We start from the raw sequence: 19,300 nt of genomic DNA on the forward strand, positions 1-19,300 counted from the left end.
TGGAGATTTTACCATATCCCTAGGTACCACCATCTCCTTAGATAGTCATCTTATCTAACCCAGGAGCAGAAATACAGTCAGGGGACCCATCAGTAGATCTTTGAACCCGGTGATCACATCTAGTAGTTTCTCACTTCATCTGAATCTAAGTAAGGAAATGTTTTGTTTGACACACAATAACATTTTCATTTTGATTTCAGGTATTGTAACTGTTTGTTTATTTGCTTAAATAAAGGCAAACACAGTGAAGGGCTAGATTCACAAAAAAGAGGTGTTTAGGACAGTCATTGAGTAAACATGTTTGAATCCCTGCTCTAGAGCAGGGACTTGAACCCAGGTTAGTTTTCTCCCAGCTCACCAGGCCCTTGGTTGCCCACTTTCTATGAAATACTTGACTATTCAGAGAAAGAACATAAGAGAATGATTATATAGTCTGGTAGCTACTTATATGCTCCAGACCTGGGATTCAAACATGGAAATCCCACATTCCAGGTGAGTGCCCTAACTAGTAAGTGCTATTGCTGTTTGCTGTCCTCTCCATTTTGTGAATGGTGCCTAAATCCCCTTGTGAATCTAGCACCAAAAGTCTAAATGTTTTCTTTCACTAAAGCTGAAATAACCCATTTAGACATTTCCTTTTGTTGTTGTTGCTTGTTGTTTCAAATGAAACAGACAAAATCTACATAGGTTTTGATTCAAACCTGCATCTTTTGGAAGTCAGGGAGGAGTGGAGAAAGGTTAGGCTGAAAAATTCCATCCAGAATTACTACTCTTATCCTATTTCCACTGGTGATGACATTTGGAACAGCATGATCCAAAATAATAAAACTACCCCAGGCTTCTAAAGTCTACTACCGTATCTTTTAGACTGTATTTTGAACAATATTAAAGAGTATTAGCATAAAAATCAGTGTGTCAAATGCAAGCAAGATACTGATGTCTTCTTTTTCTCATTTCAGTGTGTCTGTTTTTGAATTAGCTTTGTTTGCCTGGCGGTTGCGGATCAGCTGTGACGTTGATGGATAAGTAAGTTTAAGTTTGTCTCTCTCTGTTGCTTTTATATATGGGCACCATTGGAAAGCTAGTCTAAAGCCAGAATGAAACCTGCAAACGTGCACAAACACAAAAACGGAAATTACCATGATCATACTAACTGCAAAGAGAGAAACAGCTGTGCCATGTTTCACCCTTGAATGAGCACGGGAATATGAAAGGCTCCCACTAAAGTTAGTGGGAGCCCTGTGAACTTGTCTGAGAGAATTTGACTGTTGAGGGATTAAATGCCACCAAAAAAAAGAGAGAGAGAGAGAGAGAGAGACTTTAACTGCTCAAATGACAAAGCAGTAGGAGGCAGCCAACAAAGAGAATGCTCTTTCCTTTCAAAAACAAAACAAAAAGCCCCTACAAGTTTGGGCTATGGCAAGATTGTATTTGATCTAGTTTTTCATTCTGACTTTTACAGAGGGGATGTTCATGTTCTCTCATGTGTTTAATATGGTCGCTCTTCATAAATGCTAAGTGACCATAAGCTGTATTGAGGAAATTCCAGTGATGCCTGGGCTACCCTACGAGTTTAGTTTGAAGTTAGCTACATTAGGTCGATTTTTATAACAAAAATTAGTCTAGAGCTACCAAACCCCTTCAGCCAACGTTAAGGGCTTTTCACGCCAATTTCTGTCCTTGACAAGAGGAGTAGCGCTAAATTTGACCATCTATGGGCAACTTTGGAGAAGTGCAGATGATACCCAACTCTATTTCTCTGACACATCAGATCCAGCTGTAGCAGCAACTAATCTGAACCGGTGTCTGGAAGCAGTGATGGACTGGATGAGGTCAAATAAACTGAAGCTGAATCCGGATTAAGACTGAGGTCCTGTTGAGCAGGAAGCCATCTGACTAGGAATGTGGTGTTACCTATTCTGGATGGGGTCGCACTCTCCCTGAAGGAACAGCTTGGGAGTCCTTGTGCCCTTTCTAATATTTGAGAACCAGATTTCTTCGGTGGCCAGGAGTGCTTTTGTGCAGCTTTGGCTGATGCACCAGCTGTGACCCTGAATAGGAATGACTTGGCTACGGTGATTCATGCTCTTGTCACATCCCCATTGGACTACCGTAATGCACTCTATCTGGGGGCTGCTTTTGAAAAGTTTTCAGAAACTTCAACTGGTTGAGAATGTGGCTGCTCGAATTTTAACTGACACTCACTATGCAGAGCATGTTATGCTTGTGCTCTAGAAGCTGCACTGGCTTCTGGTAGGTTTCCGGGCACAATTCAAGGTCCTGGTTATAACCTATAAAGCCCTATAAGGGCTGTATAAACCTGCCTGGGGATTAAGGTCAGCTGGGGAGGTTCTGCTCCATGTTTCTCCACTTACGGAGATAAGACTGACATCTGTGCGGGGCAGGGCCTTTTCAGCTTTTGATCCCAGGCGATGGAATTCTCTGCCCAGGACATTCTAGCACCATTGTTTCAGCGCCAGGCTAAAGCCTCTCTTTTTACCCATGCTTTTATTGGTGCTTGAGTTCGTGTGTGAGTGCGCATGTGCGCTTCTTCTCTTGGTGTGCCTTAATAGGTTTTATGCGCCCTCCCCACACTTGGGGTCTTTTATTTTACTATTTTATATATTCATTTTAAAATTTTGTAAGCTGCCTCAAATATTTTAAATAGAGAGATGGGTAAAAATATTTTAAATAAAAAAATAAAATGCACTCCAACACAAAGCATGCAGGAGGTACTGGAGTTCACTGCTGTATGGGGAGAGGAATCTGTGCAGGCAGAACATTGAAGCAGCAGGAGAAATCTGATCTCTATGCCAAAATCACACAAAGCATGGTGGGAAAAGGATACTGAAGGGACACTCAGCAGTGCTGTGTGAAAATACAAGCACAGGCAAGCGGTTGGCCCAGGTCAGAGCCTCAGGTTGCTTCTATGAGCACCTGCCTGGCATTGTAGTGGGGGATTCAATCACTGTCCCCAAACTGTCAATACCTTCCAAGTGACTTTTCAGGCTGCCATGAGCAACAATGAAGACATTGTAGAGGAGGAGAAAAAGAATGCTCAGCAGGCAAGTGGAGGATCTGATCCCTCCGACAGTCAGCACCTTTTCATAACTTTGGAGACAATCCATTCCTCCCAGATGGTATCGCTGCCAGACCTTGATGGTGGGGAGGGCACTTCTGGTAAGTTCATGTTTGTAATCATACTACAGTGGCTAAATGTAATTGGGTTTAATCTGTTTGATATACCCTGAACAATTGTGTAAAATTTTAACTTGTCTGGAGGTGAAGTGGGAATCCTCCCTGCACATCTCCAGAAAGCTCTCCTGGAGGTACTCTGTAATCCTTTTCAAAAGGTTTCTGGGTAGACCGCCTTATTCCATCCTTCATACTAGGACACCTTCCCACGCCAAGCCAGCAGTAAGTGGTCTGGCATCATGGCAGCACAAAGCATTGCAGCATAAGGCACAGGTTTTGAGGCACATTCAGTCAGCATCTGCTCCCTGTCATGCTCTTGGAGAAGACTGATGTCATGCATGGCAGCCTGGATGAAATAGGGAAAGTTCCGTAAATGATAACACTGAGGACATCCACCTCCATTTGTTCATCCTCCAACAAATCATGACCTCAGGCTTGCTGCCCTGCTTGCAATGGGCTTGAAGGGATTATCCTGGAGACCAGCCATTTTGGTCAGGAAGGGGGGTGACCATGCACAGACTGCATGAACCCATATACCTCTACCCGATTCCCCCCCTTAGCCAATCCCACACTCAATCCCCCCTTTGCAGGGCCCCTCACAAACATTGCCCCCCTTTGCAAATGCTGATGCTTACATAGCTATGAGGGGCTGTTCTTTGCAAGCACTATTTCATACATGTGGAAACAAAAGAGCAAGAACCCCAATCTCTTGCTTACCATGCCTGCCACCAAACGAGTTCAGCTGACCAGTGCTGGATGTTCTACCTGCCCGGTTAGGCACTCAGTTTAAAATGAAAAACTTGGTCTTGTACATAACACGCCTTTTCCGCAGCACACTGTTTCATTCATTGTAAAAGAGTTAACCTTCTCTAAAGGTTATTGTCTCTAAAGCCTACCCTTGTTGTTTTCCCCAGTGCAGCTGTTACCTGCTCCCCCTGCACGTTGGCTGTCACACACCAGAAAGTGGGAAAAAAATGTACACAGGATGAAATGTATAATGAACTCAGACAGTCTGCCTGGACTGATAGAGCTCAGCTGAATGTCTGGAGGAGAATGCTGAGAGAAATCATCCTCACGGAACGGGGCAGGAAAGCAAGCAGGGAACGTGAGCATAAAACACAGAATGAGATGCATTGAGTCCTCCTGCACCCTATGACCAACCACCTGCCCTCCTCACCAGTTCCATCGTCTCCACTCCCAGGCATCCTAGAATGCAGGCAGGGCGAGTCATGGGAAGCCTTTCACTCAATGCCTAGGAGTATCTCCAGGAGCAGAAGGCTGTCATTGCCACTGCTTTGTAACCAGCCACTTGCCCTTGCACTCTCCTCCTGCCATCAGACTTCATGCCCTAAACTCCTGTTCTGTCTATGTTCCCAGTGGTTCCCAAATAAAACTGGTTTCAGAAAAACAGGATCTTTATTCATTGTGCCAACTGCATTGGGGGAAGAGGCCAGTACATGTACAGCAAGGGACACCTTGTTAAAAGCAACATACATAACTGTCACATCATTGTCTGGTCATTTGTGAAACTGGTTTTCAAAGCGTCTCTGATTCACAGTGCCCCTGAGTTTGCTCTCCTTATTGTCCTGATGTTTGGCTGCTCATATTTAACCACTGGATGATCTGTCTCGCTCCCAACCCTGCCAGAAACTTTCCCCCTTTACATTCACACATATTATAGAGCACACAGCAAGCAGCAGTAGCAATGGGAGTACTGCTTTCACTGTGGTCTAAAGTAGTCAGCATCCCTTGTAATGGCCAAAGTCACATTCTGTCAGCATTCTGCACTTGCTCAGCCTGTCTTTGAACTATTCTCAACCGCTGTCCAAGCTAGAGGGGGCTGTTTGTTTTTTGTCACGTGTGGGTTTTCTGTTGTGATTTTTTTTTTTTTTTTTTTGCTACTAACCTTTGATTAAGGCAGCAGTAAATAACTGGATTGTACACCGTAGAACTCATAGCAAGCAGATAGAATGCAAGCTATACTTGCTGAATATACTTTTGCTGATAGATGTCTTTCCTGATGCTCCCCAGGATGAAGTAGAGGTGATAACTTTTGCTGTCTGTTGGTTACCTTATCACAACAATTACCATGGTCCTCACAAACTAGAAAAATAAAAGGAATATTTTATTATGTCTCTTTGCAATTATCTGAAGTTTTATATGTGACTGATTTTAAAACAATACTGTTCTTCCACCTGAATTGTTTAATCACTGCATATTTTTTGTAATAAAAATAAAAATCTTAGGGGCCTCATTGTGCCTTAGGTCATAGAATAGAATACTAGGACTGAAAGGGACCTTGAGATGTCATCGAGTCCAGTCCCCTGCCCCATTGGCAGGACCAAATACTGTCTAGATCATCCCTGATAGATATTTATCTAACCTACTCTTAAATATCTCCAGAGATGGGGATTCCACAACCTCCCTGGGCAATTCATTCCAGTGTTTTACTACCCTGACAGTTACAAACTTTTTCCTAATGTCCAACTTAAACATCCCTTGCTACAGTTTAAGCCCATTGCTGCTTGTTCTATCCTCAGAGGCCAAGATGAACAAGTTTTCTCCCTTGAACAAGTTTTCTCCCTCTTCCTTATGACACCCTTTTAGATACCTGAAAAATGAGAAGAACTTCTACCCTATTGATGCTGATAGTGGTTCTGAGCACAGACATCACAAGAGCATATAATGACTGTAGACTTCATATATTTCTTTGCATTAATACATTTCAGCTTACTAAGTCAGCCTGCACCATACAAATTGCTTGCAGTCAAACTGGAAATATTGGGGAAAGGTAGGTAACGAGGCCAGCAGTTGAATTGTGGCATTGCATAATGGGAAGAGAAATTTTTTCCTGTCTATAGCATACATAGATCTTATTCCTTGAGGCATGAATCCACTGGACACTACCTTCTACACTCCATGTAGCTTTGGGCAAAACAGTAAATTCTCCCAGAGGCCAGGTATATACGAGGGATGTGAACAACTAGTTGACTATCCGATAAATGCTTATCAGATAGCTGACACACTAGTCGACTAGTCACTCCCCCACCACGCTCCTCCCCCACTGCCTCTATCAGAAAGAGGCAGCAAGTGGAGGGGGGGGAGGAGAAGAGGGTGCTTCAAAGCAGCAGTGCTGCATGAAGCCTGGGGTCTGCCGCTTTGAAACACCGTGTGCAGCCCGAGGTCAGCTGGGAGTCCCCAGCTGAGAGTCACCTCCTGCCCCTTGCTGACAGTCCCCAGCTGACCCCGGGCTCCATGAGGTGCTGCCGCTTTGAAACATCACGGGGGGCACGGGGCCAGAGCCCCCCACTGGCCCCTTGCTCCCTAGAATGCTTTAGCCTTTGAAGTGTAGCAACAGCCCTGGGGCTATTGCTGCACTTCAAAGGCAGAGGCGCCCTTATCGACTAATTGAATAGTTGATTCAAATTGCATGGACTCTTTGATTAGCCAATTAATCTAAATTTTACATGACTAGTCTACACTAGATCTGGAAGGTTGGTTTAAGGTATGCAACTCCAGCTACGCAGAATATGTAGCTGAGTCAGCTTATAAACCGAGCTTAGCAGTGTCCACACAGTGGAAGGCTGATGCTCCCGTCGGCTTCCTTCATTCCTCATGATTGCGAGGAGTACAGGTGCCAGCTGGAGCCGTCCTCAGCTTTATGGGCCTATGCTAGACCCGCCAAGTCGAACACCAGAATTTTGATCTCCAGTGCAGCAAGTGTAGATGTGCCCTTAGAGACTGTCTTATAACAAATCACCACTTTTCACACTCATTAGGAGGTCTGTGAAAAATTGTCACCTCTCCTCCCCCTACGCTATTTTGTCAGACTTTTCCATACATCTTTAATGGGCCAATGCACAATCACAGCACACTTTGAATGAATGTAAGTTACATTTCACAGCTAGACTCAGAACAGTTGGCAAGGTAAGAGTTTCTTTTCTAACCTTTTTTTGGGCAGTAACTTGGTGGTGATAATAGACTCTATTAGCGTAGTCTCCAGGAACCGTACTCCTCCAAAGAGTAATTCCTATAATGCTATATGCGACAAACATCACTATTAAAGGCAGCAGATAAACCAAGGCAATCCCTGTGATGTGATACCTGAAAAATAAAAATAGATACATCTTGACAGTTAATGTGTGTCTCCAAAAGCTTCTGTCCCAGTGTCAAATCACCACACGTGTGTGTGCATGGTCCCCATTAACTTCAATGGGAGCTGTGGTACTGCCTGCCTCTGAGAACAAAATTTCACCATGAAGCCTCAGTGCAGATGGAAGGAACTTCCACCAACTGGAAACATGCGTTTCTTTCATGTGCCAAGGGTATTTCCTTGAACTGAAGCCTGGGCTCCTTTAAGACAACATTATTTATCTTTCTAACAGTGACTTAGATTTCATGTCAGCTTATTCATATTTAGTTGCTTTACTGGGGTCATGGCAGAAGGATTTATAACATTTGTTGCTATAAAAAGTTAACTACAAATTACAGAAGCTATAAAATCAAAATTATACATAATTATAAATAGGAATGTCAATTGACCTGTGTTAATGCCTGCAATTAACGCAGGACAGGATTATGGTGTTAATCCTTTAAAACACATTAATTGCAGGCATTAATGCTGTGCTGGCCCTTTGAAGTGTCGCTCCATCACTTCAAAGGGGCAACGCAAGTGGAGCCCCTTTGAAGTGCCGCTCTGGCGCTTCAAAGGTGATTTGCAACAGCGGAGCTGGGGATCAGATGGGGACTCCAGCTGATCCCTGGCTCCATGTTGCAAAGCCCCTTTGAAGTGCCGCTCCAGCACCAAAACGGCATTTCAAAGGGGCAGCACAAAGGGAGCAAGAGATCAGCTGGAGTCCCCAGCTGATCCCCATCTCCACTGTTGCAAAGCACTTTTGAAGTGCTGGAGCAGCACTTCAAAGTGGCTTTGCAATGCAGAGCTGGGGATCAGCTGGAGTCCCCAGCTGATCTCAGTCTCCTAATGTGCTGCATCTTTGAAGCATAGGGTTGCCAGGTGTCTGGTTTTGAACCAGACAGTCCAGTATTTGAGCTTTCTGATCAGGAAACAAATTGAGAAAATATAAATGTCTGGTATTTTCTAAATAAGATGTAATGTAGATTGTGATGTAATCTCAAATGTGTCCGGTATTTTATTGAAACCATCTGGCAACCCTATAAGTGCCATCATAGCTCTTCAAAGGAGCAGCGCTGCACAAAACCTGGAGCCAGCTGATCCTGGGCCCCTTTGAAATGCTGCCACAGAGTTTCAAAGGAGCAGCACATGCGATTAATGGCATGATTCTATCTATTAGTCCTTTGGGCTCCTAACGGAGCATAGGGCCTCCACAGTCATTCTCCATCTCTTGCGATCCTTAACCATAGTCTTGATTTGATCCCACGTTAAGCCAGCTGCTTTTACTTCATCCAAGAAGCTTCATCGCCATGTTTGTTTGGGACGTTCTCTTTTCCTCTTTCCTTTTGGATTCCATTTTAATGCTTGTCGCATGATACATTCCTCAGAGTCCTTAAACAGGATTTGGCCTGCCCATCACCAGTTTCTCTTCTTAATCTGGACCTCCATTGGTTCCTGATTTGTTGTGGTCCACAAGGTTTCGTTTGGCATACTATCATACCACTTTAGCTGGAGAATGTGTCTGAGGCATTTATTGACAAATGTCTGAATTATCTTAGTGTTGCTCTGGACAACGCACCATGCCTCCGAGCCATACAGCAGCACTGATTTCACATTAAAAGTGAAAATGCATAGTTTGGTTCTTATTGAAATGGCTCTTGTACCCCAGACTGGTCACAGTATGGCAAAGGCTTGTTGCGCCTTTTGTATTCTCACACCAATGTCCTCTTCAGTTCCCCCATTCTTGCTGATAACACTCCCCGAGTATACAAACTGGTCAACCTCTTGCACTGGTTTTTCTTCAATTGTAATTTCACCTTCCTGTCTTTTGTTAATACTCGTTAACTTGGTCTTCTCTTGACAAATCTTGAGGCCCACTCGTTCAGCTGTAGGGCATCCATCTTCTCTTGCATATGCTCTAGTTTATCTGCAAGCAGGGCTAACTTGTCTGAAAACTCTAGCTCTTCAAGTCTCCTAGTTTGAGTCCATGGGATTCCCCTTCCTGAGTCAGCATATGCTGTTTTTGTGACCCAGTCTAGGATAATCAGGAAGAGTAACAGAGAAAGAAGGTAGCCTTGACATACACCTGTTGTGACCTGGAATTTTTCCAACTATTTTCCATCATGGATGACTTGGCAGGAGTATTCTTCATACAGTTTCTTGATTATGGTAATCAGTTTGCCTGGAACTCCATAATGTTGCATGATAGTCCAGATGGACTGCCTGTCCACACTGTCGAAGGCTTTCTTAAAGTCTATGAAGTTGATGTAGAGTGGTGCTGGCCATTCAATGCATTGTTCTACGATGATCCGAAGTGTTACTATCTGGTCTGTGCAAGATTATCCTCTTTTTTTAATTGCATGATTAATTGCAATTACTTTTTTTAATCGCTTGACAGCCCTAATTATAAAGTATCTTGCAATATGCAAGGATGCTGGATTTATTTCGGAGGTTCTTAATCCTGCAAAACTCCTGTTGAAGTTAATGGGAATTTTGTTGGATTAAGTACTTCAGACTTAATGTACTGGAAGCAAATGACTGAATTGGTAAGAAAAAATAACTGGCAATATGTGTTTAGAGTTTTGCTAAGTGAATGGCATTCAAACTTAGATTATTATTTATATCATTTTATTTATTTACAAACACAAAAATAAATAAACCAACTGTCTAAGCAGGATCCACCAGCTATCTCTACCAAAAGCAATACCATCACCTTTGATTGTATAAAAGAGCGCTATCTAATGTTATCCAACAAGTTTCATTTCATGTAAAAAAACCATAAATATTATGCTTTGTATGATTATTTTGAGCAACTACCATTTATGGAGAGGGACCACCTGACTTATTCAGTTACAGCAGATGTCATTTGCACATAAACTGTGTTAAAGGAGGATTATTCATGAAGCATTTGGCACCCACTTCTGGCATTAATCACAAAAGGCTGCATGTGTATGTCTTCTCAGAATGATGACATTGTTATTTGCAAGATCAAAGTAGATTATTTTTTATAGTTAATTATGTAATCCCCAAATCATAAAAATACTTGGATCTTTTTCCTGCCTGAAGCTAGGATTGGGGAGATTACTGGAACCAAAATTTATTGTCCATTTAGTAGCGTTTACATTTAGTTTTCTCTTATGTTTATACAACACAACCCCCATTTCCATTGCCTTGATTTTCTCCTCCTGCAACATCAGCTGGGTTACAACACAAATTCTCTGATCAAAGAGATGAACACAGTTTTATTTCTAGCTAACAAGTAATGCTCAGGTTACAGTTGTCCTTCCCTCTGCATCATATAGTTCAAAAGGACATTGCTTGCTTTTAACACTTGTATCCAAGAGCACTGCATTTAGAAAAACTTTAAACTTTCAAGCAATGCTGCATAGATTTTTCATTTATATTTTATACAAATGAGATGCTCTTACATGAGCTGATGCTTTCGTCCAACATCATCTGGCCAGGTAACAATACATTTAGTCATTCCGTTATCAATCGTTATCTTAGCATAAAAGCACTGCGGGAAGGCGAGTCCATAAGCCACCATCCATATTATTTCTATAATTATTTTGGTGTTTACAGTAGAAAGTTTGGGCTTAAAAGGATAAATGATAGCTACATACCTAGAAGAAAAATGGGGTAATGTTTTTATTATAGCAATATATAACCAAAACTACATATTTTGATTGGTGCCATTATTATTTTAAATTGATTTGTTTAGTAACTTCTACTAGAAGGAAAAATTAAAACATTTTATAACAAGCTATTGTTAGTTTATCCTAAGGGAATGCACTATTCCGTGTGAAACTTACACCTTGTAACGCTATTGTCTTTCTCTTTTGATTAATACAATAATATTCGTAGAGAGAGAAATTATTTTGTGTAAGACTGCATGCATAATACATTTGCAGAGATCCTCCCGCCTTATAATTTTAATTACTGCTTCCTTTCTATAGCTTATAATTTGCTAATTTAGAGATCTTGAATAAACTAAGATCAGTGAAACTTTCTGCAAAGACTGACACAAACTATGTCCATGAATGAACACAGTCCACCTTAAATAACGAAGACAGCTGAATGTACTGCTGTTGTGGAACTGATATTAGGCCCAGCTGAATAATTGCAAAGCCAGCTCAGTCCCCAAGAATGATCTGTTACAGTGGTGCAGCTGTCTCTCACTGAAGCTAGAAAAAAAAATACTGAATTGGTGGTATGTGTTTGCTCTGAATCTTAACAGCATGAATTGCATTCAAATTTTCAGCAGCAGATGTATCTCTGTGTTAAACCTTTGAGTTACATACTTCTTTGTTCTATGGAATCTATTTCTCACTATCAGGGAAGAGTAAATTAAAGCAGGGTTTCTACCAAAGTCTCCTATTATTTTCTCAATAGCTGATTATGGCCTTGCACGTCATTTGCCATTGATCTGCATTGTTGATTTTAGCAGTGGAAACTTCTCGCAGCTCCCTCCTCTGTCTGTAACCACTCTAGCACTTGTGTTAGTAATTTGTAGTATACTTTTGATCCGTTCTCCCACACCTGTTCAGAACAATCATGCTAGATATCTATTGGACTGTTAAGGCATTACTCTTCCTTGTAATTTGTTTCTAATTTCTCTATGGAAAAATGCAGTTGTATCCCAGATAATATATAATCAATTATTCATGTCTGCCTTATTCTTTATCATGCTTGTTTCAAAGTCCAGCTAGAGTGGAAAACGTAAATGACTTCCTTGTTTTTTGTAGCAAAGGAAGAAGAGCTACTGAAGAAAATTCTGTCCAGGTCTTCAAAGCATGGGTCACAATCCAGTTCTGGGTAACGGAATGCCAGGCACTGGGTTGCTTTGCTATAGGGCAACCAGGTGACTAGTGGTGGTTGCTAAGGCAGGCTTCCTGCCTGTCCTGGCACCACGAACTGCATTGCACTCCACTCCAGCAGCAGGTCCAGTTCCTGGGGGGGCACACAGGGCTCCTTGAACTGCCCTTCCTCTAGCATATTCTCCACACTCCCATTGACTGGTTCCCAATTGTGCACCTCTGCCTAGGACTCAGACATACTTCTGGCTGCTTCTGGGGCACAGCATGGTCTGAGGTGTCAGGACAGGCAGGAAGCCAGCCTTAGAATCCCAGCTACACTGCTGACTGAGACTTTCTGGAGTAAGCCCATGCCCAACCCATCACCCCAATCCCCTGCCCCAGCCTTGAGCCCCTTCCTCCACCCTAAACCCCTCTTTCCAGCCCCACCTCAGAGCCTACACTCTAGTCAAAATGTATAATTATGTTGGGTCACAGGCATCAACAATTTTCTTCAACTGGTTTATGGAAAAACAAAAGTTTGAAAGCCACTGATATAGACACAATAAAGAATAAATGAAAGCAAGCCCACAAGTATTTCATATCAGTCAGAGCTTTGTTTAGGAAGAAGTAATGTGTACAATTTCTGTGATATTTTATTTAGCCTAGAGGATATAAAGTTATACTTCACTGCTTGAGTCCCCCCACTGGCCCCATGCTCCCTGCGGCGCTTCTGCCTTTGAAATGTAGCAAGAGCTGGCAGGGTTCTTGCTACATTTCAAAGGGAGAGGTGCCTTTATTAACTAATTGAATAGTCAATGCAAATTATTACATCAACTATTTGATTAGTTTGACTAATCTAAATTTAACATCCTTAGTTCTGGAACTAAGGAAGACATTACAGCAATAGAGAGCAGATTAGTGAAATGATGGTTTTAAACACCAGGTTTGGACATTCATCCAGATCTTGTAATTTCTTCTCCCTCCCTCCTTACTATGTCCCTGAACTCCCCTTCTCTTTCTGTTCCTCCATCCCTATAGACTTCCAGTTCATTATGCCCCCTCTCTGATTCTCTGCCTACTTAGACAAAACAACTGGATCGGTTCCATAAACTTAGTGAGAACATTAATGAACTTTTCCAAGAGGTCTGGAGGGACTTGTTATCTGGAACTTGCATTTCCAGCTGCTGATACACCTCTGCCTGGAGGCTTAGGTGTGGCTTATTTTCATTAGAGATATTGTGCAGCTTCTACCTGTAGTGTAATACACAATGCAGCTGGAAATGTTAGGAGTTCCTTTTGCTAGTAAGAAACAGCTCAGTGCTAAAAACTGTGACAAAGGCTAAATGAATAGAGTCTTTCCCATAATAATGACTAATAGTAGTGTAAGTGACTTTTTGATATGCCATTTTTAGTTTGCCACTTTAGGAGAGACTGTTTTAAATTACAGTGGTTCATCAAGGTTAGATAACTGAGCTTGAGCAGACATTAATAACTATAACAATAAACGGAAACAGAATCTTTGTTTCCAGGAGACAGTGTCAGGATCTAGTCAAGGTCAAATTAAGGATAGTTAAGCATGCTTAGGGCAGAGCCGACAAGTTTTCTTTTTGATCCCCATCATATAACTAAAATGGTTTTAGCTTCATAGATATTTTTACTTAGAAGCCCTAACAAGTAATGGCTGATAAAGAAGAGAATAGGCTGAGGTGAAACGGATTTTTAACTGTTCTAAGGATGTACATAAAACAGTTATAGCAGTACTTTCTTTAAAGCCAGAAAAGCAAACTCTCTGCATTTTAAAATCAAAATCTATACATACTGACTATGGGCTAATAATTAGCAGCAGTAGTCTGTGGCTGTGTCTAGACTGCATCCCTCTTTCAACAGAGAGATATAAATTAGACACTTCAAAATTGCAAACGAAGCAGGGATTTAAATATCCCGTGCTTCATTTGCATAATCGTGTAATGCCGCTCTTTCGAAAAAGCACCATTTCGAAAGTAAAACCTCAGTCTAGAACCCTCTTTAGAAAACAGGAGGAGTACAGGATCTTTCGAAAAAGCCTGTCATTTTCGAAAGAACTGCATCTAGACTGCGGTTTTACTTTTGAAATGGTGCTTTTTGAAAGAGCACCATTACGCAATTATGCAAGTATAGATTTCAGCATATATTGCGTGTATAATGCTCTGAAAGAACATGACTTATTTTGCAGGATATTATGCAAGCAAATCTGTTTGTCCTTAACTTGATTTCTCCATCACTAGGTTGGCAGGGACTGGGTGCCTCTCAACAGTTACTCTCACTTCTGAACCACACTGGTAATAGCAGAAGTGGCTATGAAAGCAGTTCCTGGTTAATAATTAAATAATGCTTTTGGAAGAGTTCCAGAGGGAGGCTTGTCCTAGTCTGGCAGATAATTGATGTTTCTGATAGAGAGTTGGCAGGAGACTTATATGTTGCCCATTCTTTGATTGGGGGGGGGGGGAGAGAGGAATTCTGAGAGACACTGCAGTCCCATTGAGAAGAATCAGTGAAATCTAGATATAACTCTGGACTCTTGAGTCGTTGCTTTGAGTGACTTGGGGAAGATTGGAGAAGGTATGAGAGAAAAGAGTAGGTAGGAGAGAAAAGAGTAAAGCTATTTCCGAGTGCTGGGTGGAGAATGGAAGAGCCTGGGGAAAAACTGATCTAGGATATATCAACACTATGTAGCTTTTAATGACAAGGCTCTGTCACCGTAGCCTTGTCACTAAAAGTCAGCTTGTGTGAATGCTGTTTGTCGGGACTTTTGCAGTAGCCTCCCCAAGAATTGAAATGGGGGAGGTTGAATTTACAAGGGGGGGGTGTCAGGGCCGATGAGGGGTGACTATGAGGGTGAAGGTGGGCTTTATGGCACCATAGTTCACAAAACTGGGGGGTATACACCACTATGGGGAGGGTGTACACCCCCCTTGGGGGAGGTGTAGGGAAATCCCTGGACTTTTGTCAACAAAATTCTTCTATCTCCAATGAGGGGGTTTCTCTTTGTCAACACCAGAGTACTCCTGATAAATCAGCATTCATTTTCACTCGCCATGGAAAAATCTTGTCATTCATGAGCTTTTTTTATGCACCCTTGAATGACAAAAGTTTTGTTGATCAGATACAAGTGTAGACACATTAGAAAGGATCAAGGAGAATATCAAATAGGTCTGAAGAAAGCTTGGAGGGAACTGGAGAGTTTGGGAGTCAGTTTAGCCTCCTCACTCCTTTTCCTTTCTTAGGCTATGTCTAAACTCTTTAAAAAGAGGCTTTTTCGAAAGTATCTTTCGAAAAAGCCTCTTTCAAAAAAGAGCGTCTGGACTTTCAAAAAAGCACAGTTTGCATTACACAGCACCTTTTTTTTGAAAGAGCACTTCAAAAAAAGGCATTCTTCCTCGATAAATGAGGTTTTCCATGGTCGAAAAAACTGCTGCGTCTTTTGATTTTCTTTCGAAAGAATGCGGCAGCAGTCTAGACACAGGGGAAGTGTTTTTCAAAAAAAAGTGACTTTTTTTAAAAAAAAAAACCTTTAGTCCAGATACATCCTTACAGACAATGAAAAATGACTTCCATTGAATTTAAACTTCTTCCTATTAAAGAAAAATATTAAATCATTTAGCATGTGAACCATAAATGCATCCGGTCCAGCCGAGAGGCAGCAACAGCCCCCATCCCCTCCCGTGCAAAACAGCCGTGGCGGGGCTCTTTGTGGTGCAGGAGCTGCGAGCTGGCAGGGGAGGGTCCACCCCCCCGCACAAGCCCATTGGCCGGACCTGGACAATGGCAGCTGCAGGAACCTACCAATCCCCAAGCACATGGCCAGGCAGCTCCTGTGGGACAAACGGGAGAGCAGCGCATCTTGCTGGTAAGTTTCCAGCCCCCCTCCAGCTACTCCCACTCTGATATCTTCACCCACAGAATTCTCCTCCCAGACTCTGCGCCCCAATCCCCTGCCCTGAGGTGCAATCCAAACCCCTGGCCTGAACCCTCCTCCTCCCCTTCTCCCCCCAGTAAAATATCTGGTATTTTCAGTTTCTCAGCTGGAAAGCCACTTGGGACATTCTTCCCCTGCCATGTAGAAGGGAGTGTGAGATTTAAAGGTGCCGTGATTTTTTTGGGGGGGAAGGGTGCTTTTTTTGCTCAACATTTGGACACCCCCCTTTTATTAATGCAGAATTTTTTTAAACGAATTACAATATAATTAAAATAAAAATTATCCAACTAACTTAAGTTTCTATCAAATTTACGCCATTCACATTTAATATGAAAATAGCCTTCAACTTCACATTTGACGTCTTTTTTCTATTTTTTCTCCAAAGGGGAGCCCGTGAAATTGTGCTGCGCTGGCCCTGCAAAACTTTCATCTGCCCCTGACTGATACTGCTGTTTTATTGTGCTTTGCGATTTATTATTTTTATAACATTTTGCCCAAAATGAGTGGTTCAAATAAAAGACAACGTACGTATTATTTCAACGCAGAGTGGGAAGAATCCTATTGTTTTATTGACAATAAAGGGAAATGTGTTTGCTTATTGTGCGGTGGTACTGTTGCAGCGCCAAAAAAACTAATCACAGCTCTTTTGACATTAGCCATCCACTTAAATCTGAGTTGACAGAGGTTTGACTTGAGTTGATTAATTTTCTTCTTTCTGCCCAGCAATCTGTTTTCACTAGACAAGTAGTAAAGTCTACAAGTGCTACTATTGCATCCTTTAAAATTGCTCATCTGCTCGCAAAGAAGAAAAAACCCTTTCAGGATGGTGAATTGTTGAAGGAAGCATTTTTGACTGGTGCTGATTGCCTGTTTCAAGGATTTTCTAATAAGCATGAGATTTTGTCGGCAATACAAGACTTGCAGTTATCAGACAACACAGTTACGAGAAGGATACATGCAATTTCAAGCAACATGCAAACTCAGCTAAAGGATGACTTGGAAATATGTGACTGGTTTTCTCTGCAGTTCGATGAGTCGACAGATATAGCAGATACAGCGCAGTTGGCAATTATGGTGAGGATGGTATTTAGTGACTTCACCGTAAAAGAAGAGTTACTAAAAGTATTGCCTATGAAAGGGTGAACAAAGGATGAGGACATCTATAATTTATTCAAATCATATGCAACATCAATTAGTATGCCACTACACAAGCTGTCTGCGATCACCACTGATGGGGCACCAGCAATGATGGGCAGCACCAATGGATTCATTGCACTCTGCAAGAAGGATGAATCTTTTCCTAAATTTGTCTTGTCTTATTGCATTATCTACCAAGAAGCTTTGTGCGTCAAAGTTCTTTCTTTTCAACATGTCATGAATGTCATTATTAAAATAATTAACTCTATTCGAGCAAAACCTTTGCAACACCGACTTTTTAAGGCCCTGTTGGAAGATATTGATGATAAACAATCTGATCTTATCTTGCACACAGAAGTATGATGGCTGAGCAACGGTAAAGTTCTTGCACGTTTTTTAAGCCTACTTGAAGAGATCAAAGAATTTCTGAAGTCCACAAATCAGAACTTCGAGCAACTAGAAGAATCCAGCTGGTTAATGGACTTGGCTTTTCTTGCTGACATAACTGACAAATTAAACATTTTAAATCTTGAGTTCCAGAGAAAAGACAAACATGTGGCTCAAATGATAGGTTCTGTAAAATCATTCAAAGCAAAACTGATCCTGTGGATATCACATATGAAGACAAAGTCTCTCATACATTTCCCAAGCATGAAGCAAATGGTATGTGACAGTGATTTTTAACCCATCACCATTTGTTATCCATATTCAAACACTTCTGGAACATTTTGAACAGTTCACCATCATTAAGCCTGTAGTTGCCTTTCTTGTGAATCCTTTTACTTCACAAATAGAGGTAACAGAAATGGCTACATCAATTGTGAGTCTCATTTAAGTAAGAACAGAAGAAGTGGAACTGGAGATTTTGGACCTTCAAAATGATATTGTTCTAAAATCCTGTGCAACAGATGAAAACTTTTGTTATCTGGTTGACTGAAAAAAGTTTCCTGCCTTAAAAAATGTAGCATACAAAATAAAATCTTATTTTGGCTCCACTTATCTATGCGAAGTTCTGTTTTCAACAATGAACTTCATAAAATCAAAGTACAGATCTTAGCATACAGATGCTCATCTTGATGATTGCTTACGAACGGGAATATCATCCTACTTTCCCAACTACGAAAAATTGACTGAAGAAATGCAGTGCCAAAAATCACACTGACTTTTATTAGAAAAACCACATAAATTAATGTTTTTTTCACTATTTTCCATTGTGCTGATGAGCATGTATGATTAATTTTGTATGTATGAGCATGTATGATCAATGTTTTACTTTTTTAAAATAAATAAGATAAAAACTGTTTGATATTTATTTTGTAAAAATTCTTTAATTTTTCTTATAGGTCGATTAAAAAAGAGCAAATTCACATGTAAGGTGAAACAGTAATTGCCGAATAATGTAATTAATACCTTTTACATGTAAAATTACCTTTATCTTATGGATTCATATATTATGTAATATTAAATATTATGTTTTCCATATTATTTAATGTACAAATACAAAATAAGCCTTGAAAAATTGTTGGTACCCGCCACACTCTTCTGAAAACATGAATGTGCTATTGACCACAAAAAGGTTGGGGACCACTGATCTACAGCATCTGAAGTCATGACCCTGGAGCATGTGAAGCCAATATGTAGGGCCTTTTAAAGCTCAGTTACCTAGAAATATGTTTAAAAATTCCAGTTAACAAACATACACTGTGGCAACAGCGTTGATTAATTCTAACCATCTTTCTATTGTTAAACTGTATCCTCATAGTTATCACTTTTTAGTTAAGTGGTTAGTATGCTTGTTTCTCAGTGTAGGCTTATATTTTATTTGGGTGACTATCTAGTGTTTTTATCCAAGAGATAAACGTGACAGACAATAGTAACTCCAGATGTTCTCATGTTTCAGGTATTGTTGCATACATTCTGCAGGTATGTTAGGATGGGTGTTTTTGGATATGTAATACGTTCTGTTATACTGTGTATATTTGTAACCATGAAAAATTGCTCTTCTGAGACTGCCATTCTAATCAAGTTTAAAAGATCCATAATTTTGGCCCAAGAGGAACTGAATGCAGTCAGTTAGATAAACTT

General features: G+C 41.1%; 1 protein-coding gene across 1 annotated transcript; it reads right to left on the minus strand.

Annotated features, from left to right (window-relative positions):
• Positions 1-837: 837 nt before the first annotated feature.
• TACR2 (tachykinin receptor 2) lies at positions 838-13,529 on the minus strand. The gene is given in 5 exon segments (XM_089780338.1): positions 838-1,104; positions 5,102-5,298; positions 7,143-7,299; positions 10,756-11,000; positions 13,452-13,529. Coding segments are annotated over 5 exon segments (831 nt in total). The 3' UTR covers positions 838-950.
• Positions 13,530-19,300: the final 5,771 nt, after the last annotated feature.

Source organism: Pelodiscus sinensis, chromosome 8, assembly GCF_052426305.1.
Source record: "Pelodiscus sinensis isolate ZL-2025 chromosome 8, ASM5242630v1, whole genome shotgun sequence".
NCBI classification, from domain to species: Eukaryota; Metazoa; Chordata; order Testudines; family Trionychidae; genus Pelodiscus; species Pelodiscus sinensis.